Source organism: Oncorhynchus nerka, unplaced genomic scaffold, assembly GCF_034236695.1.
Source record: "Oncorhynchus nerka isolate Pitt River unplaced genomic scaffold, Oner_Uvic_2.0 unplaced_scaffold_1049, whole genome shotgun sequence".
NCBI lineage: Eukaryota > Metazoa > Chordata > Actinopteri > Salmoniformes > Salmonidae > Oncorhynchus > Oncorhynchus nerka.
Genome location: NW_027040262.1, coordinates 128434 through 153576, shown reverse-complemented (window position 1 = coordinate 153576; position 25143 = coordinate 128434). Strand labels below are relative to the sequence as shown.

At 41.5% G+C, this 25143-nt stretch overlaps 1 protein-coding gene across 2 annotated transcripts; it reads right to left on the bottom strand.

The window, feature by feature from the left end:
* Positions 1 to 1925: 1925 nt before the first annotated feature.
* Positions 1926 to 22967, bottom strand: LOC135570191 (zinc finger protein 239-like). 2 transcript variants are annotated; one of them, XM_065016296.1, is made up of 2 exons: positions 22216 to 22967; positions 1926 to 2944 (listed from the first exon to the last, which is right to left on the bottom strand). In XM_065016296.1, exons 1-2 carry the CDS (start codon positions 22733 to 22735, stop codon positions 2055 to 2057), a joined length of 1410 nt encoding a protein of 469 aa, XP_064872368.1. In that variant the 5' UTR covers positions 22736 to 22967; the 3' UTR covers positions 1926 to 2054. The 2 variants fall into 2 exon arrangements, with proteins under 2 accessions (XP_064872368.1, XP_064872369.1); XM_065016297.1 differs by lacking the exon at positions 22216 to 22967 and adding an exon at positions 10433 to 11823.
* Between the last annotated feature and the right edge of the window lie 2176 nt (positions 22968 to 25143).

The window sequence follows — 25143 nt, the reverse complement described above, 5'->3', positions numbered from 1 at the left end:
TCATAAACATGGATAAAAGATACAAGTGTTAAACATACGAATAGAGATAAACTTCTCCTTAATATAATGTGTTAATATAATGCTGTGTCAGATTTGAAAAATGCTTTACGGCAAAAGCACACTTTGCGATTATGTTAGGTCAGCTCATAGCCACAGAGAACCATACAGCCATTTTCCAACCAAGGAGAGTGTCACAAAAGTCAGAAATAGCGACTAAAATGAATCACTTACCTTTGATGATCTTCATCTGGTGGCACTCCCAGGTCTCCATGTTAGACAATAAATGTTCATCTTTATGTCCAAATACCTCCAATAATATTTCAACCGGACAAAAGCTTTGTCAATAGGAAAGGAGCGTTCACGATCAGGCGCATGGCTGATGAATGGACATTTCCACAGAGCACTTTCAATCAGAGGACAATCTCCCTCATTTTTCAGAGTAAAAGCCTGAAACAATGCCTAAAGACAGGTCACATGTAGAAGAACCCATATAGCTTGTGAACTGGGTCCTAAGTCTTTGTATGGTGGATAGGCTTCCAATGGAAAAACAGCCTTTCAAAATAATAGTACTTCCTGGTTGGATTCTCCTCAGGTTTTCGCCTGCCATATCAGTTCTGTTATACTCAGAGACATGATTTTAACAGTTTTGGATACTTTAGAGTGGAAATATGCTTGGGGTCATTGTCCGTTTGGAAGACCCATTTGCAACTAAGCTTTTAACTTCCTGACAAATTCTAGCTAATTTTTCCCAAAACAAGCCTGAAACTCTTTCTAATGACTGTTGACATCTACTGGAAGCCCCAGGAACTGCAATCTGGGAGGTATTCCATTTGATATTCCCATAGAAAGTCATTATAAAAAAATACAAATACTTGGGTTGGATTCTCCTCAGGTTTTCGCCTGCCGTATCAGTTCTGTTATATTTACAGTTTTGGAAACGTTAGAGTGGAAGATTTAGGCAGTTTAATTTGGGCTTTTCATCCAAAATTCCGAATGCTGCCCCCACCCTAGTGAAGTTAAAGCCACTCTGTGTACCTCCCTGGTTAGGTTGCAGACGCATGCCAGATCTCATCTTACAACGTCTGAATAGGTATTTAACATATCAGCTAACCACATCATATGATATAGCATTCCGATGCCCTACTGCACAGTTAAAGACGTGACACGCAACCATTGGTTGATGCAATGCAACATCTGCACGTCAAGTCGGTCAGGAACTCCACCAAGATCTGTATGATGTCATCATACTATTCATTTACAGCCCCTCTGTCAGATATAAATCATCAGAGTGGGAAACCAACTGAAATGGAAACAATGGAGAAAATGTGTCACTATCAGAGGGGTCTATTATGACATCAGATAGAACGACTCAGACATTCCAAACATCACTTGATTATCAGCGGGGTGTATTATGACATCATATAGAACTACTCAGACATTCCAAATCAAGCTTCATCTGTAAAATGTGACCATACTATTTATTTTACAGCCACTCTGTCAGATATAAATCATCAGAGTGGGCCACCAACTGAAATGGGTATGGGGAGAAACACCTCTGGTAGTGGGGTTACTAGGAGTCTGGAAGGTTACTGTTGTGGCTTGTTCCAGCAATGCATTGAAGGGTTCCCGTCAAGGTACGGAGGCCCTCCACAACGTTAAGAAGTAACTCCTTGTGTCTTCCAATGGTGGCTCCTTGGAGGGAAACAATGGAGCAAAATGCATCACATCCAAATAGATTATCTGTAGTGCTGGAGGAATGACACACTCCGATAAACACAGAAACACACACATAGCCAGAGTTTTAAAATTATAATTTAATCACAGAGCAGTCTACATCAACACGGGCGTACTGTATATTTAAACTGAAATACTCCATATTCAATTCATGTTTTCTAATAAAAACATACAAATCAATTTTTTGTACAGTTCGATTTCATATGGCATAATCAAAAAACACATTCTTCGTAAAAAATATAAGACAATGGGAGCACTGTAAGTTCTCTGATGATGTGATGTGAAATATCAATTTACAGGTCCTGGGAGCATTGGAAGGCTTATCTCCTGTGTGTGTCCTCATGTCTTTTCAGGTTCGCTAGCGAGGAAAATGTCTTTCTACACTGGGAGCAGTGGTAAGGCTTCTCCCCTGTGTGCAATCTCTTATGTTCTTTCAGGTGACATAACTGGGCAAAACTCTTTCCACACTGAGAGCAGTGGTAAGGCTTCTCTCCGGTGTGTGTTCTTTGATGACGTTTCAGGTGACCTAACTGTGTAAAACGCTTTGCACACTGGGAGCAGTGGTATGGCTTTTCCCCTGTATGTATTCTCTCGTGTTCTTTCAGGTCCCTTGACTGGTTAAAACTCTTTCCACACTGGGAGCAGTGGTGTGGCTTTTCTCCTGTATGTATTCTCTCGTGATCTTTCAGGTCCCTTGACTGGTTAAAACTCTTTCCACACTGGGAGCAGTGGTATGGCATTTCTCCTGTATGTATTCTCTCGTGCATTTTCAGGGACCCTATCCGGGTAAAACTCTTTCCACACTGGGAGCAGTGATGAGGAGTATTTCCTGTGTGTGTCCTCTCATGTCTTTTCAGGCTCGCTGACAAGGAAAAGTTCTTTCCACACTGGGAGCATTGGAAAGGTTTATCGCCTGTGTGCGTCTTCTCATGTATTTTCAGGCATCCTGATGAGGAAAATCTCTTTACACACAAGGAGCAGGGGTAAGGCTTGTCTCCTGTGTGCATTCTCTCATGCATTTTCAGGGACCCTATCCGGGTAAAACTCTTTCCACACTGGGAGCAGTGGTAAGGTTTATCACCTGTGTGTGTCCTCTCATGTCTTTTCATGTTCCCAAACTGGGTAAAACTCTTTGCACACTGGGAGCAGTGGTATGGTCTTGCTGGTTTGGACATTTCTTCCTCTGGTTCCTCAGAGTCTGGTCTTTCTCCTGCCAAAAACAAACAAAGTGTTTATTTAATCATAGAGACATGAATGAAACTTCCACATGATTCCACATATTTATTCCACATTTTTAATCCAAATCAGATCCATTTTACAGTGTGGCTTTAGAGGAATTCTGGTAACTAGCATTAGCGCAATGACTGGAAGTCTACAGGTACAGTAGCATATGCTAAGGTACCTGTATTCCCAATCTGGCCCTCATACCATCACGGTCACCTAATCATCCCCAGTCTACAATTGGCTCATTCATCCCCCATCCTCTCCCCTGAAACTATTCCCCATTTCGTTGGTTTAAATGAGAATGTGTTCTCAGTCAACTTACCTGGTAAAATAAGGGTTAAATAAAAGAAAGAGGGAAACTCTAGAACTTCACTAGAATGTCCATACAGGGGGATTCATCACTACATGCCATCCTTCTACAGTAGAATGTCCATACAGGGGGATTCCTCACTACGTGTCATCCTTCTACAGTAGAATGCCCATACAGGGGGATTCCTCACTACGTGTCATCCTTCTACAGTAGTATGCCCATACAGGGGGATTCCTCACTACGTGTCATCCTTCTACAGTAGAATGTCCATACAGGGGGATTCCTCACTACGTGTCATCCTTCTACAGTAGAATGCCCATACAGGGGGATTCCTCACTACGTGTCATCCTTCTACAGTAGAATGTCCATACAGGGGGATTCCTCACTACGTGTCATCCTTCTACAGTAGAATGTCCATACAGGGGGATTCCTCACTACGTGTCATCCTTCTACAGTAGAATGTCCATACAGGGGGATTCCTCACTACGTGTCATCCTTCTACAGTAGAATGTCCATACAGGGGGATTCCTCACTACGTGTCATCCTTCTACAGTAGAATGTCCATACAGGGGGATTCGTCACTACATGTCATCCTTCTACAGTAGAATGCCCATACAGGGGGATTCCTCACTACATGTCATCCTTCTACAGTAGAATGCCCATACAGGGGGATTCCTCACTACATGTCATCCTTCTACAGTAGAATGCCCATACAGGGGGAGATGATATGATAATGTAGCAATACAGAGCCTGTTCTTCTATATGGAGATGAGATGACAATGGAGCAATACAGAGCCTGTTCTTCTATTTACAGCTGTTATGGAGATGAGATGATAATGTAGCAATACAGAGCCTGTTCTTCTATTTACAGCTGTTATGGAGATGATAATGAGGCAATACAGAGCCTGTTCTTCTATTTACAGCTGTTATGGAGATGAGATGATAATGAGGCAATACAGAGCCTGTTCTTCTATTTACAGCTGTTATGGAGATGATAATGTAGCAATACAGAGCCTGTTCTTCTATTTACAGCTGTTATGGAGATGAGATGATAATGTAGCAATACAGAGCCTGTTCTTCTATTTACAGCTGTTATGGAGATGAGATGATAATGTAGCAATACAGAGCCTGTTCTTCTATTTACAGCTGTTATGGAGATGATAATGTAGCAATACAGAGCCTGTTCTTCTATTTACAGCTGTTATGGAGATGATAATGAGGCAATACAGAGCCTGTTCTTCTATTTACAGCTGTTATGGAGATGAGATGATAATGTAGCAATACAGAGCCTGTTCTTCTATTTACAGCTGTTATGGAGATGATAATGTAGCAATACAGAGCCTGTTCTTCTATTTACAGCTGTTATGGAGATGATAATGAGGCAATACAAAGCCTGTTCTTCTATTTACAGCTGTTATGGAGATGATAATGAGGCAATACAAAGCCTGTTCTTCTATTTACAGCTGTTATGGATATGATAATGTAGCAATACAGAGCCTGTTCTTCTATTTACAGCTGTTATGGAGATGCTAATGAGGCAATACAGAGCCTGTTCTTCTATTTACAGCTGTTATGGAGATGATAATGAGGCAATACAAAGCCTGCTCTTCTATTTACAGCTGTTATGGAGATGATAATGAGGCAATACAGAGCCTGTTCTTCTATTTACAGCTGTTATGGAGATGATAATGAGGCAATACAGAGCCTGTTCTTCTATTTACAGCTGTTATGGAGATGATAATGTAGCAATACAGAGCCTGTTCTTCTATTTACAGCTGTTATGGAGATGATAATGAGGCAATACAGAGCCTGTTCTTCTATTTACAGCTGTTATGGAGATGATAATGTAGCAATACAGAGCCTGTTCTTCTATTTACAGCTGTTATGGAGATGATAATGAGGCAATACAAAGCCTGTTCTTCTATTTACAGCTGTTATGGAGATGATAATGAGGCAATACAGAGCCTGTTCTTCTATATACAGCTGTTATGGAGATGATAATGAGGCAATACAGAGCCTGTTCTTCTATTTACAGCTGTTATGGATATGATAATGTAGCAATACAGAGCCTGTTCTTCTATTTACAGCTGTTATGGAGATGCTAATGAGGCAATACAGAGCCTGTTCTTCTATTTACAGCTGTTATGGAGATGATAATGAGGCAATACAAAGCCTGCTCTTCTATTTACAGCTGTTATGGAGATGATAATGAGGCAATACAAAGCCTGTTCTTCTATTTACAGCTGTTATGGAGATGATAAAAAGACAGGGGTGAGGCAATACAGAGCCTGTTCTTCTATATACAGCTGTTATGGAGATGATAATGAGGCAATACAGAGCCTGTTCTTCTATTTACAGCTGTTATGGATATGATAATGTAGCAATACAGAGCCTGTTCTTCTATTTACAGCTGTTATGGAGATGCTAATGAGGCAATACAGAGCCTGTTCTTCTATTTACAGCTGTTATGGAGATGATAATGAGGCAATACAAAGCCTGCTCTTCTATTTACAGCTGTTATGGAGATGATAATGAGGCAATACAGAGCCTGTTCTTCTATTTACAGCTGTTATGGATATGATAATGTAGCAATACAGAGCCTGTTCTTCTATTTACAGCTGTTATGGAGATGAGATGATAATGTAGCAATACAGAGCCTGTTCTTCTATTTACAGCTGTTATGGAGATGATAATGTAGCAATACAGAGCCTGTTCTTCTATTTACAGCTGTTATGGAGATGAGATGATAATGTAGCAATACAGAGCCTGTTCTTCTATTTACAGCTGTTATGGAGATGATAATGTAGCAATACAGAGCCTGTTCTTCTATTTACAGCTGTTATGGAGATGATAATGAGGCAATACAAAGCCTGTTCTTCTATTTACAGCTGTTATGGAGATGATAATGAGGCAATACAAAGCCTGTTCTTCTATTTACAGCTGTTATGGATATGATAATGTAGCAATACAGAGCCTGTTCTTCTATTTACAGCTGTTATGGAGATGCTAATGAGGCAATACAGAGCCTGTTCTTCTATTTACAGCTGTTATGGAGATGATAATGAGGCAATACAAAGCCTGCTCTTCTATTTACAGCTGTTATGGAGATGATAATGAGGCAATACAGAGCCTGTTCTTCTATTTACAGCTGTTATGGAGATGATAATGAGGCAATACAGAGCCTGTTCTTCTATTTACAGCTGTTATGGAGATGATAATGTAGCAATACAGAGCCTGTTCTTCTATTTACAGCTGTTATGGAGATGATAATGAGGCAATACAGAGCCTGTTCTTCTATTTACAGCTGTTATGGAGATGATAATGTAGCAATACAGAGCCTGTTCTTCTATTTACAGCTGTTATGGAGATGATAATGAGGCAATACAAAGCCTGTTCTTCTATTTACAGCTGTTATGGAGATGATAATGAGGCAATACAGAGCCTGTTCTTCTATATACAGCTGTTATGGAGATGATAATGAGGCAATACAGAGCCTGTTCTTCTATTTACAGCTGTTATGGATATGATAATGTAGCAATACAGAGCCTGTTCTTCTATTTACAGCTGTTATGGAGATGCTAATGAGGCAATACAGAGCCTGTTCTTCTATTTACAGCTGTTATGGAGATGATAATGAGGCAATACAAAGCCTGCTCTTCTATTTACAGCTGTTATGGAGATGATAATGAGGCAATACAGAGCCTGTTCTTCTATTTACAGCTGTTATGGATATGATAATGTAGCAATACAGAGCCTGTTCTTCTATTTACAGCTGTTATGGAGATGATAATGAGGCAATACAAAGCCTGTTCTTCTATTTACAGCTGTTATGGAGATGATAATGAGGCAATACAGAGCCTGTTCTTCTATTTACAGCTGTTATGGAGATGATAATGAGGCAATACAAAGCCTGTTCTTCTATATACAGCTGTTATGGAGATGATAATGAGGCAATACAGAGCCTGTTCTTCTATTTACAGCTGTTATGGATATGATAATGTAGCAATACAGAGCCTGTTCTTCTATTTACAGCTGTTATGGAGATGCTAATGAGGCAATACAGAGCCTGTTCTTCTATTTACAGCTGTTATGGAGATGATAATGAGGCAATACAAAGCCTGTTCTTCTATTTACAGCTGTTATGGAGATGATAATGAGGCAATACAGAGCCTGTTCTTCTATTTACAGCTGTTATGGAGATGATAATGAGGCAATACAAAGCCTGTTCTTCTATTTACAGCTGTTATGGAGATGATAATGGAGCCTGTTCTTCCATTTACAGCCAAATTGAATTGCCTTGAGTTTTGTGTTTTTACAGTCTTGTAAAGACAGGGGGTTTATCAGGACAGGCAATGTGACATGCATCACTTTATTAACAATTTATCAGCGCTGGTTAATAAAGTAGCTTAAAAAATACTTTTCTGCTGCTTCCCCCACGGATCGGATCTGGATCCAACCAGGTCTATACGGAACCGAGACATTTGGTTTGTTCACAGGTTATGGGCACAGATTGAACATCCTTTGTTTTTTTTCTGAAAGAAAATTGAGGAATTTATTTTACATTAATTTATTAGTTAACGTTTTGAACTTTAAATTTCAATAGCTCCTTCCCCACCAACCATAAACCCGATTCACATGGGATTTGCGGAATGTTGCCCGGAAAAAAAATAATTGGCGACGTTTATATGGTCCCCTTTCAAACAGCTTAACTTTTACCACATTCTAGTCAGCAATTGCCTTTAATATCGCCATCGATTAGCTGCAACTGAGCAAGAGACATTCAACCTTTGACCTTGTTGTTGCGATCGTTGTAAATGGTAAATAATTAGTCAATATTTAGCTTTTAAATGGTGTTAATTTAAACTGTTATTCACGGTACATACATCTTTATGTGCACCCAATATCCTTATTAATTTGGGTTTCAACACCTGAGGAAGTGGAAACTCAAATCACATTAGCTAGATCTCTAAATAATAATACTACTCCTAACAGGCCCATGGGTGTCACCTTCATAATCTATAAATCACATTAGCTAGATCCATGTCACCTTCATAATCTATAAATCACATTAGCTAGATCCATGTCACCTTCATAATATATAAATCACATTAGCTAGATCCATGTCACCTTCATAATCTATAAATCACATTAGCTAGATCCATGTCACCTTCATAATATATAAATCACATTAGCTAGATCCATGTCACCTTCATAATCTATAAATCACATTAGCTAGATCCATGTCACCTTCATAATCTATAAATCACATTAGCTAGATCCATGTCACCTTCATAATCTATAAATCACATTAGCTAGATCCATGTCATCTTCATAATATATAAATCACATTAGCTAGATCGCTACCTCTAAATAATAATACTACCCTAACAGGCCCATGGGGCGCCGGCCATGTCACCTTCATAATCTATAAATCACATTAGCTAGATCCATGTCACCTTCATAATCTATAAATCACATTAGCTAGATCGCTACCTCTAAATAATAATACTACTCCTAACAGGCCCATGGGGCGCCGGCCATGTCACCTTCATAATCTATAAATCACATTAGCTAGATCGCTACCTCTAAATAATACTACTACTCCTAACAGACCCATGGGGCGCCGGCCATGGCACCTTCATAATATATTTTTTGTAAGCGTCAATTTTGACCATCCCACCCAACTATAAAACCAACCTGGAACAAACTTGGGATTGTTCATGCAATAGGAACACACACACACTGCACACACCCTTTGATTTTCCCATGAAGAACTTGGAACAACTTCAACAATATTTTTTATTCATAATAATTGTTGTTATTTTTATGTATAAAGAATAAAAGCCTAAATTACTTAAGTATCCATTTTATTTTGACTAATAAATCCTAAATATTGGTGCGTAACGGTAATGACACGAGGGTTCCGTAACGGTAATGACAAGTGGGTTTCATAACGGTAATGACAAGAGGGATTTATTACGGTAATGACAAGAGGGTTTTGAAACGGTAATGACAAGAGGGTTTTATTACGGTAATGACAAGAGGGTTTTGAAACGGTAATGACAACAGGGTTTTGAAACGGTAATGACAAGAGGGTTTGAAACGGTAATGACAAGAGGGTTTTGAAACGGTAATGACAAGAGGGTTTTGAAATGGTAATGACAAGAGGGTTCCGTAACGGTAATGACAAGAGGGTTTCATAACGGTAATGACAAGAGGGTTTTGAAACTGTAATGATAAGAGGGTTTCGTAACGGTAATGACAAGAGGGATTTATTACGGTAATGACAAGAGGGTTTTGAAACGGTAATGACAAGAGGGTTTTGAAACGGTAATGACAAGAGGGTTTTGAAACGGTAATGACAAGAGGGTTTTGAAACGGTAATGACAAGAGGGTTCCGTAACGGTAATGACAAGAGGGTTTGAAACGGTAATGACAAGAGGGTTTTGAAACGGTAATGACAAGAGGGTTCCGTAACGGTAATGACAAGAGGGTTTTGAAGCGGTCTATTTCATAATAATTGTTATGTTATTTTTATGTATAAAGAATAAAAGCCTAAATTACTTAAGTATCCATTTTATTTTGACTAATAAATCCTAAATATTGGTGCGTAACGGTAATGACAAGAGGGTTTTGAAACTGTAATGATAAGAGGGTTTCGTAACGGTAATGACAAGAGGGTTTCATAACGGTAATGACAAGAGGGTTTCATAACGGTAATGACAAGAGGGTTTCATAACGGTAATGACAAGAGGGTTTTGAAACTGTAATGATAAGAGGGTTTCGTAACGGTAATGACAAGAGGGTTTTGAAACTGTAATGATAAGAGGGTTTCGTAACGGTAATGACAAGAGGGTTTCATAACGGTAATGACAAGAGGGTTTCATAACGGTAATGACAAGAGGGTTTTGAAACTGTAATGATAAGAGGGTTTCATAACGGTAATGACAAGAGGGTTTCATAACGGTAATGATAAGAGGGTTTCGTAACGGTAATGACAAGAGGGTTTCAGAAATGAGCGTTGCATAGATTACCTTCAAAAAACTGTACTAGAGATTCAGTAACCCAATACATCATCAGACTGTGTCATTTGTTAACACCAATTTCATAATAATAAAACCACTGATCTTAATGATGACCCCTCTTATGTAAGTATTGTAATACCACGCATGTATTCAGATCCAGTCATCGTGGAGGTACTCAGATCCAGAGTCAACGTGGAGGTACTAAGATCCAGAGTCATTGTGGAGGTACTCAGATCCAGAGTCAAAGTGGAGGTACTCAGATCCAGAGTCATCGTGGAGGTACTAAGATCCAGAGTCATTGTGGAGGTACTCAGATCCAGAGTCAACGTGGAGGTACTCAGATCCAGAGTCATCGTGGAGGTACTCAGATCCAGAGTCATCGTGGAGGTACTCAGATCCAGAGTCATCGTGGAGAAGAAACTAACGTCTGTGGGCGTGGCGTTTGGACCGGAGCAAGGACATTGGGTAGCCGTCTGAAACAGAGAACGCCTCGTTGTACTTTTGCCGATAGTTCATTAGCCTCTGTTGCTCTCTTGGTGTGGTGCAGGTGAAGTACCCCTCTACTGTTCTCTTGGTGTGGTGCAGGTGAAGTACCCCTCTACTGCTCTCTTGGTGTGGTGCAGGTGAAGTACCCCTCTACTGCTCTCTTGGTGTGGTGCAGGTGAAGTACCCCTCTGCTGCTCTCTTGGTGTGGTGCAGGTGAAGTACCCCTCTGCTGCTCTCTTGGTGTGGTGCAGGTGAAGTACCCCTCTATGGTTCTCTTGGTGTGGTGCAGGTGAAGTACCCCTCTACTGCTCTCTTGGTGTGGTGCAGGTGAAGTACCCCTCTGCTGCTCTCTTGGTGTGGTGCAGGTGAAGTACCCCTCTGCTGCTCTCTTGGTGTGGTGCAAGGTGAAGAACCAGCATGGAACCCTAGAGATGTGTTATTGACTGTGAGTATGGACCAGCATGGAATCCTAGATACAGTTGAGGTCGTAAGTTTTTCAACCACTCCACACATTTATTGTTAACAAACTATAGTTTTGGCAAGTCGGTTAGGACATCTACTTTGTGCATGACACATGTCATTTTCCCAACATTTGTTTACAGACAGATTATTTCACTTATAATTCACTGTATCACAATTCCAGTGGGTCAGAAGTTTACATACACTATGTTGACTTTGCCTTTAAACAGCTTGGAAAATTCCAGAAAATGATGTCATGGCTTTAGAAGCTTCTGATAGGCTAATTGACATCATTTTTGTGGATGTATTTCAAGGCCTACCTTCAAACTCAGTGCCTCTTTGCTTGACATCATGAGAAAATCAAAAGAAATCAGCCAAGACCTCAGAAAAAAAATTGTAGACCTCCACAAACAGAAAAGGACCTTGTGAAGATGCTGGAGGAAACAGGTACAAAAGTATCTATATCCACAGTAAAACAAGTTCTATATTGACATAACCTGAAAGGCTGCTCAGCAAGGAAGAAGCCACTGCTCCAAAACTGCCATAAAAAAGCCAGACTACGGTTTGCAACTGCACATGGGGGACAAAGATCGTACTTTTGGAGAAATGTCCACTGGTCTGATGAAACAAAAATAGAACTGTTTGGCCATAATGACCATCATTATTTTGGAGGAAAAAGGGGAGGCTTGCAAGCCGAAGAACACCATCCCAACTGTGAAGCACGGGGTGGCAGCATCATGTTGTGTGGGTACTTTGCTGCAGGAGGGACTGTTGCACTTCACTAAATAAATGGCATCAGGAGGAAGGAAAATTATATGGATATATTGAAACAGCATCTCATGACATCAGTCAGGAAGTTAAAGCTTGGTTGCAAACTGGTCTTCCAAATGGACAATGGTCCCAAGCATACTTCCAAAGTTGTGGCAAAATGACTTAACTGGACAACAAAGTCAAGGTATTGGAGTGGCCATCACAAAGCCCTGACCTCAATCCTATAGAAAATGTGTGGGCAGAACTGAAAAAGCGTGTGTGAGCAAGGAGGCCTACAAACCTGACCCAGTTACACCATCTCTGTTAGGAGGAATGGGCCAAAATTCACCCAACTTATTGTGAGAAGCTTGTGGAAGGCTACCCGAAATGTTTGACCCAAATTAAACAATTTAAAGGCAATGCTACCAAATACTAATTGAGTGGATGTGAACTTCTGACCCACTGGGAATGTGATGATAGAAATGAAAGCTGAAATAAATTATTCTCTCTACTATTATTCTGACATTTCACATTCTTAATAAAAGTGGTGATCCTAACTGACATAAGACAGGGCATTTTTACAAGGATTTAATGTCAGGAATTGTGAAAAACTGAGTTTAAATATATTTGGCTAAGGTGTATGTTAGTAAGGTTTCATATCAACAATTTGATTTATATTTTTGAGTAAGGTTTCATGTAAAAAAAAATGATTGATGTGAGTAAGGTTTCATAAAAACAATATGACTTCCAAGTTGCATAAACAAAAACACAAATTCCCAGTCAAAAACACAAGTCAGAACACAGCCTCTCTATTCTCTCATGTGATTTCAGGTCCTCTGACTGAGAAAATGTCTTTCCACATTGAGAACAGTGGAAAGGCTTCTCTCCTGAATGTGTTCTTTTATGTGATTTCAGGTGCTTTAACAGGTTAAAACTCTTCCCACATTGGGAGCAGTGGTAAGACTTCTTTCCAGAGTGTATTCTGTTATGTATTTTCAGGCTCCTAACTGGGTGAAACTCTTGCCACACTGAGAACATTGGTAAGGTTTTTCTCCTGTGTGTATTCTCTCATGCCTTTTCATGTTAACTAACAAGGTAAAACTCTTTCCACATTGGGAACATTGGTAAGGCTTTTCTCCCGTGTGTATTCTCTCATGCCTTTTCATGTTAACTAACACGGTAAAACTCTTTCCACACTGAGAACATTGGAAAGGCTTTTCTCCCGTGTGTGTCCTCTCATGCTCTTTAAGGTTCCGTAACTTCATAAAACTCTTTCCACAATGGGAACACTGGTGTCGTCTTGCTGGTTTGGGAGTCTCTGGTTCTGGTTTCCCTGAAGGACTCTTCCCGCTATCGGAGAATCTCTTCCTACTGGAGTGAGAATCTGGTCTCTTTCCTGCCAAAGACATATTATTGTGTTAAACAAAGACCTGAATGAAACCTGAAACATGATACAACTTTATTTCTATTAGGGTTGCAAAAACCCAGGTAGCTTTTCACAAAGATCCCAAGCTTTCCAGATATCCTGGTTGGAGGTAGAGGTCTTCACGGGTCCAAAAAGTTGGACCTGTTCCGAAAGGGACCTGGGGTTCTACCACCCGGATCCGAAGGGGACCTGGGGTTCTACCACCCGGATCCGAAAGGGACCTGGGGTTCTACCACCCAGATCCTAAAGGGACCTGGTGTTCTACCACCCAGATCCTAAAGGGACCTGGGGTTCTACCACCCAGATCCTAAAGGGACCTGGGGTTCTACCACCCGGATCCGAACGGGACCTGGGGTTCTACCACCCGGATCCGAACTAACAAAAAGCAGCAGGAAAGTAAAAAAATAAAAATACTTTATTATCTGAAGCTGACAAAGTAGGAGAAGAGCGGGAGAGGGGCCGTACTATGAAAGCCTGGGCTACAGTAGACTAATAGCTACCATTACTAGGTTATTTATCAAATAAGATTACGTAGTACCTGTCTAAAAACCAGGGAGAAACTAGTTAAGCTACATAGCTAAGGTTAGCTAGCTACTCTAATTCAGGCTGGGAGTGCATACGCTTTCTGATCCTACAGTTACAAACAACAACAACTCCATTCAGACTATTAGGTAGCAGTCTACCTGTTGGCTCTTGGTCGTTGCAGACTATCCTTCTCCTTGACCTTTTATTCCGTCATTTTAATTCCATCTTCTTTTAATTAATCCATTTTGCTGTTTGCCTACAATCCTTAGTGACTTGACCAGCCACTACTGAAGTGCTTTAGTAGAAGAAAGAGATGGCCCTGAACTGAACGTTGATCCTCCCCATCGGGCTTCTGTTTTCTAAACTGAGTTCCTGTCCTGATTGGTTAACATGTTGTGTGGAAGGGCATGCCACGGGAGGAAAACGCAAGGTCATGTGTCTCCTAACTTTTGCCACACAGAGAGGATCTGTAAAAATGTCTCTCTCTACTGCAGAAGTCACGTTCAGATCTGTATGGGCCCTTCTCTCTCTACTGCAGAAGTCACGTTCAGATCTGTATGGGCCCTTCTCTCTCTACTGCAGAAGTCACATTCAGATCTGTATGGGCCCTTCTCTCTCTACTGCAGAAGTCACGTTCAGATCTGTATGGGCCCTTCTCTCTCTACTGCAGAAGTCACATTCAGATCTGTATGGGCCCTTCTCTCTCTACTGCAGAAGTCACATTCAGATCTGTATGGGCCCTTCTCTCTCTACTGCAGAAGTCACATTCAGATCTGTATGGGCCCTTCTCTCTCTACTGCAGAAGTCACGTTCAGATCTGTATGGGCCCTTCTCTCTCTACTGCAGAAGTCACGTTCAGTCTAGAATACAAGGACACCAGAGACCCGAATCATTTTAGATCCAACCTAAAACATTATCTAGAATACCAGGACACCCGAGACCCGAATAATTTTAGATCCAACCCAAAACATTATCTAGAATACCAGGACACCCGAGACCCGAATCATTTTAGATCCAACCCAAAACATTATCTAGAATACCAGGACACCCGAGACCCGAATCATTTTAGATCCAACCCAAAACATTATCTAGAATACCAGGACACCCGAGTCCCGAATCATTTTAGATCCAACACAAAACATTATCTAGAATAACAGGACACCCGAGACCCGAATAATTTTAGATCCAACACAAAACATTATCTAGAATACCAGGATTGTGTATTCGGGAACAGTTGGAGCTGCAGAGACCTCTGATTCCGGGAATCTTTCAACTGGGTTTGCTTTCATGGATTGTCATGTTTACAGGCTGAGCAGAGCTCTATAATACTAGATAATGTCATGTTTATAGGCTGAGCAGAGCTCTATAACAATAGATAATGTCATGTTTATAGGCTGAGCAGAGCTCTATAATACTAGATAATGTCATGCTTATCGGCTGAGCAGGGCTCGAAAATAATAGATAATGTCATGTTTATAGGCTGAGCAGAGCTCTATAATAATAGATAATGTCATGTTTATAGGCTGAGCAGAGCTCAATATTAACAGATATTGTCATGTTTATAGGCTGAGCAGAGCTCAATATTAACAGATATTGTCATGTTTATAGGCTGAGCAGAGTTCAATATTAACAGATATTGTCATGTTTATAGGCTGAGCAGAGCTCAATATTAACAGATATTGTCATGTTTATAGGCTGAGCAGAGTTCAATATTAACAGATATTGTCATGTTTATAGGCTGAGCAGAGCTCAATATTAACAGATATTGTCATGTTTATAGGCTGAGCAGAGCTCAATATTAACAAATACGGTCATGTTTATTGGCTGAGCAGAGCTCAATATTAACAGATATTGTCATGTTTATAGGCTGAGCAGAGCTCAATATTAACAGATATTGTCATGTTTATTGGCTGATCAGAGCTCAATATTAACAGATATTGTCAGCACAAAAACATCCTGTGGCGGACTGCAATAGCATCGAATAGTCCCCGTGATATGCAACTGTTCAGGGAAGTCAGGAACCAAAACACGCAGTCAGTCAGGAAAGCTAAGGCCAGCTTCTTCAGGCAGAAGTTTGCATCCTGTAGCTCCAACTCCAAAAAGTTCTGGGACACTGTGAAGTCCATGGAGAACAAGAGCACCTCCTCCCAGCTGCCCACTGCACTGAGGCTAGGTAACACGGTCACCACCGATAAATACATGATTATCGAAAACTTCAATAAGCATTTCTCAACGGCTGGCCATGCCTTCCGCCTGGCTACAACCTCGGCCAACAGCTCCGCCCCCCCCCCCCCCCCCCCCCGCAGCTCCTCACCCAAGCCTCTCCAGGTTCTCCTTTACCCAAATCCAGATAGCAGATGTTCTGAAAGAGCTCCAAAACCTGGACCCGTACAAATCAGCTGGGCTTGACAATCTGGACCCTCTATTTCTGAAACTATCCGCCGCCATTGTCGCAACCCCTATTACCAGCCTGTTCAACCTCTCTTTCATATCGTCCGAGATCCCCAAGGATTGGAAAGCTGCCGCAGTCATCCCCCTCTTCAAAGGGGGAGACACCCTGGACCCAAACTGTTACAGACCTATATCCATCCTGCCCTGCCTATCTAAGGTCTTCGAAAGCCAAGTCAACAAACAGGTCACTGACCATCTCGAATCCCACCGTACCTTCTCCGCTGTGCAATCTGGTTTCCGAGCCGGTCACAGGTGCACCTCAGCCACACTCAAGGTACTAAACGATATCATAACCGCCATCGATAAAAGACAGTACTGTGCAGCCGTCTTCATCGACCTTGCCAAGGCCTTCGACTCTGTCAATCACCATATTCTTATCGGCAGACTCAGTAGCCGGATGACTGCCTTGCCTGGTTCACCAATTACTTTGCAGACAGAGTTCAGTGTGTCAAATCGGAGGGCATGCTGTCCGGTCCTCTGGCAGTCTCTATGGGGGTGCCACAGGGTTCAATTCTCGGGCCAACTCTTTTCTCTGTATATATCAATGATGTTGCTCTTGCTACGGGCGATTCCCTGATCCACCTCTACGCAGACGACACCATTCTATATACTTTCGGCCCGTCATTGGACACTGTGCTCTCTAACCTCCAAACGAGCTTCAATGCCATACAACACTCCTTCCGTGGCCTCCAACTGCTCTTAAACGCTAGTAAAACCAAATGCATGCTTTTCAACTGATCGCTGCCTGCACCCGCATGCGATGTCATCTACAAAATGGCTTCCAACACTCTACTCAGCAAACTGGATGCAGTCTATCACAGGGCCATCTGTTTTGTCACTAAAGCACCTTATACCACCCACCACTGCGACTTGTATGCTCTAGTCGGCTGGCCCTCGCTACATATTCGTCGCCAGACCCACTGGCTCCAGGTCATCTACAAGTCCATGCTAGGTAAAGCTCCGCCTTATCTCAGTTCACTGGTCACGATGGCAACACCCATCCGTAGCACGCGCTCCAGCAGGTGTATCTCACTGATCATCCCTAAAGCCAACACCTCATTCGGTCGCCTTTCGTTCCAGTACTCTGCTGCCTGTGACTGGAACGAATTACAAAAATCGCTGAAGTTGGAGACTTTTATCTCCCTCACCAACTTCAAACATCAGCTATCTGAGCAGCTAACCGATCGCTGCAGCTGTACATAGTCTATTGGTAAATAGCCCACCCATTTTCACCTACCTCATCCCCATACTGTTTTTATTTATTTACTTTTCTGCTCTTTTTGCACACCAATATCTCTACCTGTACATGACCATCTGATCATTTATCACTCCAGTGTTAATCTGCAAAATTGTAATTATTCGCCTACCTCATGCCTCTTGCACACATTGTATAGACTCCCCCCCTTTTTTTTCTACTGTGTTATTGACTTGTTAATTGTTTACTCCATGTGTAACTCTGTGTTGTCTGTTCACACTGCTATGCTTTATCTTGGCCAGGTCGCAGTTGCAAATGAGAACTTGTTCTCAACTAGCCTACCTGGTTAAATAAAGGTGAAATAAAAAATAAAATAAAAAAAAATGTTTATTGGCTGATCAGAGCTCAATATTAACAGATATTGTCATGTTTACAGGCTGAGCAGAGCTCTATAATAATAGATAATGTCATGTTTATAGGCTGAGCAGAGCTCTATAATAGATATTGTCATGTTTATAGGCTGATCAGAGCTCTACAATAATATTCAGAATAAAAATATAAATGCAACATGTAAAGTGTTGGCCCCATGTTTCATGAGCTGAAATTAAAGATCCCAGAATGTTTTGCCATTTGCTAATGAGCTGAATGTTGAGACAATTTTACATCCCAGTTCGTTAACATTTCTCCTTTGCCAAGATAATCCATCCATCTGACAGGTATAGCTGATTAAACGGCATGATCATTACACACGTGCACCTTGTGCTGCGGACAATAAAAGGCCACTGTAAAATGTGCAGTTTTGTCATACAACACAATGCCACAGATGTCTCAAGTTTTGAGGGAGCGTGCAATTGGCAATGCTGACTGCAGGAATGTCCACAAGAGCTATTGCCAGAGAATTTGGCAGTACGTCCAACCAGCCTCACAACCACAGACCACGTGCCAGCCGAGGACTTCCACATCCGGCTTCTTCACCGGCGGGATTGTCTGAGACCGGCCACCTGAGAGCTTATGAAACTGATGAGTATTTCTGTCTGTAATAAAGCCCTTTTGTGGGGAAAACTCATTCTGATTGGCTGGGCCTGGCTCCTAAGTGGGTGGGCCTATGCACCCTGGCCCACCTATGGCTGTGCCCTGCCCAGTAATGTGGAATCCATAGATTAGGGCCTAATGAATTTATTTCAACTAACTGATTTCCTTATGTGAACTATAACTCAGTAAATTCCAAGTGCTTTGAAAGGCTGGTCATGGCTCACATCAACAATATCATCCCAGAAACCCTAGACCCACTCCAATTTGCATACCACCCCAACAAATGCACAGATGATGCAATCTCTATTGCACTCCACACTGCTCTTTCCCACCTGGACAAAAGGAACACCTATGTGAGAATACTATTTATGGACAACAGCTCAGCGTTCAATACCATAGTGCCCTCAAAGTTCATCAATAAGCTAAGGACCCTGGGACTAAACACCTCCCTCTGCAACTGGATCCTGGACTTCCTGATGGGCCGCCCCAGGAGGTAAGGGTAGGTAACAAAACATCCGCCACGCTGATCCTCAACACAGGGGCCCATCAGGGGTGAGTGCTCAGCCTCCTCCTGTACTCCCTGTTCACTCATGACTGCATGGCCAGGCACGACTCCAACACCATCATTTATTTTTCGATGGTAGGCCTGATCACTGACAACAACGAGACAGCCCATAGGGAGGAGGTCAGAGACCTGTCCATGTGGTGCCAGGACAACAACATTTCCCTCAACATGATCAAGACAAAGGAGATGATTATGGACTACAGGAAAAGAGGACCGAGCACACCCCATTCTCATCGATGGGACTGCAGTGGAGCAGGTTGAGAGCTTCAAGTTCCTTGGTTTTCCACATCACCAACAAACTAACATGGTCCAAGGCACCTGTGAAGAGGGCACGGTAAAACCTATTCCCCCTCAGGTCCTCAGATCCTCAAAAGGTCCTACAGCATCACTGCCTGGTACGGCAACTGCTCGGCCTCCGACTGCAAGGCACGACAGAGGGTAGGTAGCGAACGGCCCAGTAAATCACTGGGACCAAGCTTCCTGCCATCCAGGACCTCTATCCTAGGTGGTGTCAGAGGAAGGCCCTAAAAAATGTCAAAGACTCCAGCCATCCTAATCATAGGCTGTTCTCTCTGATACCGCACGGCAAGCGGGACCGGAGCACCAAGTCTAGGTCCAAGAGGCTTCTAAACAGCTTCAACCCCCAGGCCCCACTATAGGTAGGTGTTATAACAACTGGGATATCTAATAACACTATAGGTAGGTGTTATAACAACTGGGATATCTAATAACACTATAGGTAGGTGTTATAACAGGTAGGATACCTAACAACACTACAGGTGTTATAACAGGTGGGATATCTAACAACACTACAGGTGTTATAACAGGTAGGATATCTAACAACACTACAGGTGTTATAACAGGTAGGATATCTAACAACACTATAGGTAGGTGTTATAACAGGTAGGATACCTAACAACACTACAGGTGTTATAACAGGTGGGATATCTAACAACACTACAGGTGTTATAACAGGTGGGATATCTAACAACACTACAGGTGTTATAACAGGTGGGATATCTAACAACACTACAGGTGTTATAACAGGTGGGATATCTAACAACACTACAGGTGTTATAACAGGTGCTCATGTCAAAATTAGGGGATATCCTTCTTTAAGTGGTGGGGTTGCTCTTTGCTATAACACAAACTCCAGATTGTGGCTTTATGTTAATTAAATGGGGTTTATACACCCATGTTTATTGACAAGCCCTACTTAACCCCTACTGCTTTCACCTACCTATACAATAGGTTTATTGACAAGCCCTACTTTTTTTTAAATTTTATTAATAAAAAAAAAAAAAAGTTTTACCTTTATTTTACTCGGCAAGTCAGTTAAGAACAAATTCTTATTTTCAATGACGGCCTAGGAACAGTGGGTTAACTGTTCAGGGGCAGAACGACAGATTTGTACCTTGTCAGCTCAGGGATTCGAACTTGCAACCTTTCGGTTACTAGTCCAACGCTCTAACCACTAGGCTACCCTGCCGTCCCTTAACCCCTACTGCTTTCACCTATACAATAGGTTTATTGACAAGCCCTACTTAACCCCTACTGCTTTCACCTATACAATAGGTTTATTGACAAGCCCTACTTAACCCCTACTGCTTTCACCTATACAATAGGTTTATTGACCAGCCCTACTTAACCCCTACTGCTTTCACCTATACAATAGGTTTATTGACCAGCCCTACTTAACCCCTACTGCTTTCACCTATACAATAGGTTTATTGACAAGCCCTACTTAACCCCTACTGCTTTCACCTATACAATAGGTTTATTGACAAGCCCTACCCTGGGGCGGCAGGGTAGCCTAGTGTTTAGAGCGTTGGACTAGTAACCGGAAGGTTGCAAGTTCAAATCCCTGAGCTGACAAGGTACAAATATGTCGTTCTGCCCCTGAACAGGCAGTTAACCCACTGTTCCTAGGCCGTCATTGAAAATAAGAATTTGTTCTTAACTGACTTGCCTAGTTAAATAAAGGTAAAATAAAATAAATAAAAACCCCTACTGCTTTCACCTATACAATAGGTTTATTGACCAGCCCTACTTAACCCCTACTGCTTTCACCTATACAATAGGTGGTCCTAGTAAATAATGAAAGTTACCAGCACAGCACACCCACTGACGATACATTAGAATTAACTTATTATCATTACCGAAATGAAGGTTCTCATTACCGAAACGAGCCTAAAAATGATGCGGTAATGAGAAATGTGTGTTTTAGTAAAGAGAGGCCCTCAGCTTCATCTGGAAGTAACAGGAGACAGACATTATGAGTCAGCAAACTACTGACGACATCACTAAAGCCCATTCATGCCTCCATGTTGGTAAGCTAATGGGTCTCTAAGTGTTGACCACATCACTAAAGCCCAACATCTCCATGTTGGTAAGGTAATGGTTCTCTAAGTGTTTAACACATCACTAAAGCCCATTCATGCCTCCATGTTGGTAAGGTAATGGTTCTCTAAGTGTTTACCACATCACTAAAGCCCATTCATGTCTCCATGTTGGTAAGGTAATGGTTCTCTAAGTGTTTACCACATCACTAAAGCCCATTCATACCTCCATGTTGATAAGGTAATGGTTCTCTAAGTGTTTACCACATCACTAAAGCCCATTCATGTCTCCATGTTGGTAAGGTAATGGGTCTCTTAAGTTTTTCCCAATCTAATCTTTTTTGTCATTTCGGTAATGTCAAGGTCAAATGTCGTAAAGGGGGTGTTTGAGAATAAGATCCTCATTCTGAATGCATAAGTGAAAAATGTTAACGAACTTGTGCTCATCTCAGGGCTCCTTCACTAGATGATGCATCATGGGTGAATAAAACTGAATAAAAACAAATATTGGAGTTTTTACAGCAACTTGAACAAGTGTTACGGTAATGAGAAATATGTCCACAATATGTCCACTTACACGTTTTTATACAAATATTAGTAACTTTTAAATTTCAATACCTCATCTTCAAACATGTGACCGAACAATCTTCAAGGACTGAAGAGTTTGTGCCCCCGTTTTTAAGACACTACTTACTGGTGTTACTCAGATCTCCCGTATCCTCTTCCTCCTCTTTCAACGTGACAGTAATCTGCCCCTCCTCTTCTTCCTCTTTCAACGTGACAGTAATCTGCCCCTCCTCTTCTTCCTCTTTCAACGTGACAGTAATCTCCCCCTCCATCTTCACTCCAAAAACTTCTTCCTCCTCTTGTTTAACAGTAACATCCTCCTCCTCTTTCACTCTGAAAGCTTCTTTCTCTTCTTTCACAGTAACAGCCTCCTCTTCTTTCACAGTAACAGCCTCCTCTTCTTTCACTGTAACTTCCTCCTCCTCTTTCACTCTGAAAGCTTCTTTCTCTTCTTTCACAGTAACAGCCTCCTCTTCTTTCACTGTAACTTCCTCCTCCTCTTTCACTCTGAAAGCTTCATTCGCTTCTTCTTTCACAGTAACAGACTCATCCCCTACTTGTTGTTTAACTGTGTCAGCCTCTTCTTCTTTCTCCGTCCAGCAGACCCCCTCTTCTTCAGCAGGAGTGGAGTAGCTAAGTGAACTCATGGTCGGGGATGTTAACTAGCTAGCTACTTAGCATTAGCGATTAGCCTCGTGCAAAACTAATTTAGCAAGCCAGCTACCTGACAAACAACGTAAATATTAACGTTACATTAAATGGGCCAACAAATAGACACGACAGAAGTATGTTTAAAACACAGTGACTGTTTTCGATAATGTTGGATACGGAGGTGGCCGACGAACTGTTGTTACTGTTGATGAAGTGTCCCGTCCACTACATTAGACGTCACACTAGAAGTAATCGCCTGAAATCTGCACATCGCCATCTGCTGACTGGAGTGGGTAACGCAGTTGTATTTTTTTTTTTTTTTTTTGGGGGGGGGGACATTTGTTTCATAGAAGTGTAATATTGTATGTAAACGTACAGAGACGCGTGTTCATGAATTAGTGCAGATTTTGTAAAGAGGGAATTTAAATACTATAAGACACAACAGTAGTAGGTCTGATTACCAACAATGACGAGACATCAACAAAGCCGGGACCGAGAGACTGAAAAACAGCTTCTATCTCAAGGCCATCATACTGTTTTTTGTCTATCACTGAGCTGGTTACCACCCGGTTACTCAACCCTGCACCTTAGAGGCTGCCGGCCTATGTACATAGACATGGAATCACTGGTCACTTTAATCATGTTTACATACTGTTTTACTCACTTCATATGCATATACTGTATTCTACTGTATTTTAGTCAATGCCACATTGCTCATCTTAATATTTATATATTTCTAAATTCCATTATTTTACTTTTAGATGTGTGTGTATTGTTGTGAATCGTTAGATACTACTGCACTATTGGAGCTAGGAACACAATCATATTGCTACACCCGCAATAACATCAGCTAAATATGTGTATGTGACCAATACAATTGGATTTGATTTTAAAGAGCATCGATATGAGCATTTAAGCCCTAGTTCATGCAGCGCTCTATCGCCGCACAAAACAAACAAAAATATGTAACTTTCTCTTAGGAAATATTAGCGATAGAGTGGCCTTTCGGCTCAAACTGAATTATTCCACTGTTCTGTCGTTAGCAACATACTTCAGTCTGAGACTGACATCATTGAAGTCAATTGTTGTGACGTCTAAATGAGGGGTGTTGCAGAAAACAAAGTAATCAACGATTGGCTCATCCTCAACCAATCAGAGTAGCAGCGCCAGACGAACCGTCACTCCAAAATTAGACTCAATGTCTACGTCTCCCTCTAAACCTGATTAAACTAAACTTGGGAAAATGATGCGTCTTGGCCAGAGAGATCTGGCACATACAAAATGACACCAATTGGCCAGATGGTGGCGCTATAAACAAGATATTGAAAATGTACACTTTGAAAGGTCATGCTCCCTTCACCCCGTTTTACTCAGTCAGGAAATTCGGTACAAAAATCCCTCTCCTCCACCAGTAACCACAGCCACAAAGTCAGAAGACCCGCCTCCTCGACCAATCAGATGGGGGAGTGTGTACGCTGACCGGATTCTTTAGTGACCACAGAGTTGAGACACCAGTTTAAAGTCCCATCTTCTTCCATTTTGTTGAGGAACATTCCATTGTTAGTTAGTAATTCAACATAATTCATGTGAAATTAGTGTTGGAAATATGTATGGTATAAATTACAGTGATCTGTCTTTGCAATTACAGACTTCTTGTTAATTTCAGCTTCATATTTCTCTTTGGCTTTTGTTTGTCTGTCTTTCCTCTTGGTGGCATTCATACGTCTTTGTGTCAACAACTTGAAATGGAACTCCATTTAAATAGAAGCTTTTTCCTCTCCCAACTGTTGTTTTCCTGTTAAAGGCTGGGCATCTGGTGAAGGTCAACAACATGATATATTACTATTAGAATGAAAGGCTGGGCATCTGGTGAAGGTCAACAACATGATATATTACTATTAGAATGAAAGGCTGGGCATCTGGTGAAGGTCAACAACATGATATATTACTATAGAATGAAAGGCTGGGCATCTGGTGAAGGTCAACAACATGATATATTACTATTAGAATGAAAGGCTGGGCATCTGGTGAAGGTCAACAACATGATATATTACTATTAGAATGAAAGGCTGGGCATCTGGTGAAGGTCAACAACATGATATATTACTATTAGAATGAAAGGCTGGGCATCTGGTGAAGGTCAACAACATGATATATTACTATTAGAATGAAAGGCTGGACATCTGGTGAAGGTCAACAACATGATATATTACTATTAGAATGAAAGGCTGGGCATCTGGTGAAGGTCAACAACATGATATATTACTATTAGAATGAAAGGCTGGGCATCTGGTGAAGGTCAACAACATGATATATTACTATTAGAATGAAAGGCTGGGCATCTGGTGAAGGTCAACAACATGATATATTACTATTAGAATGAAAGGATGGACATCTGGTGAAG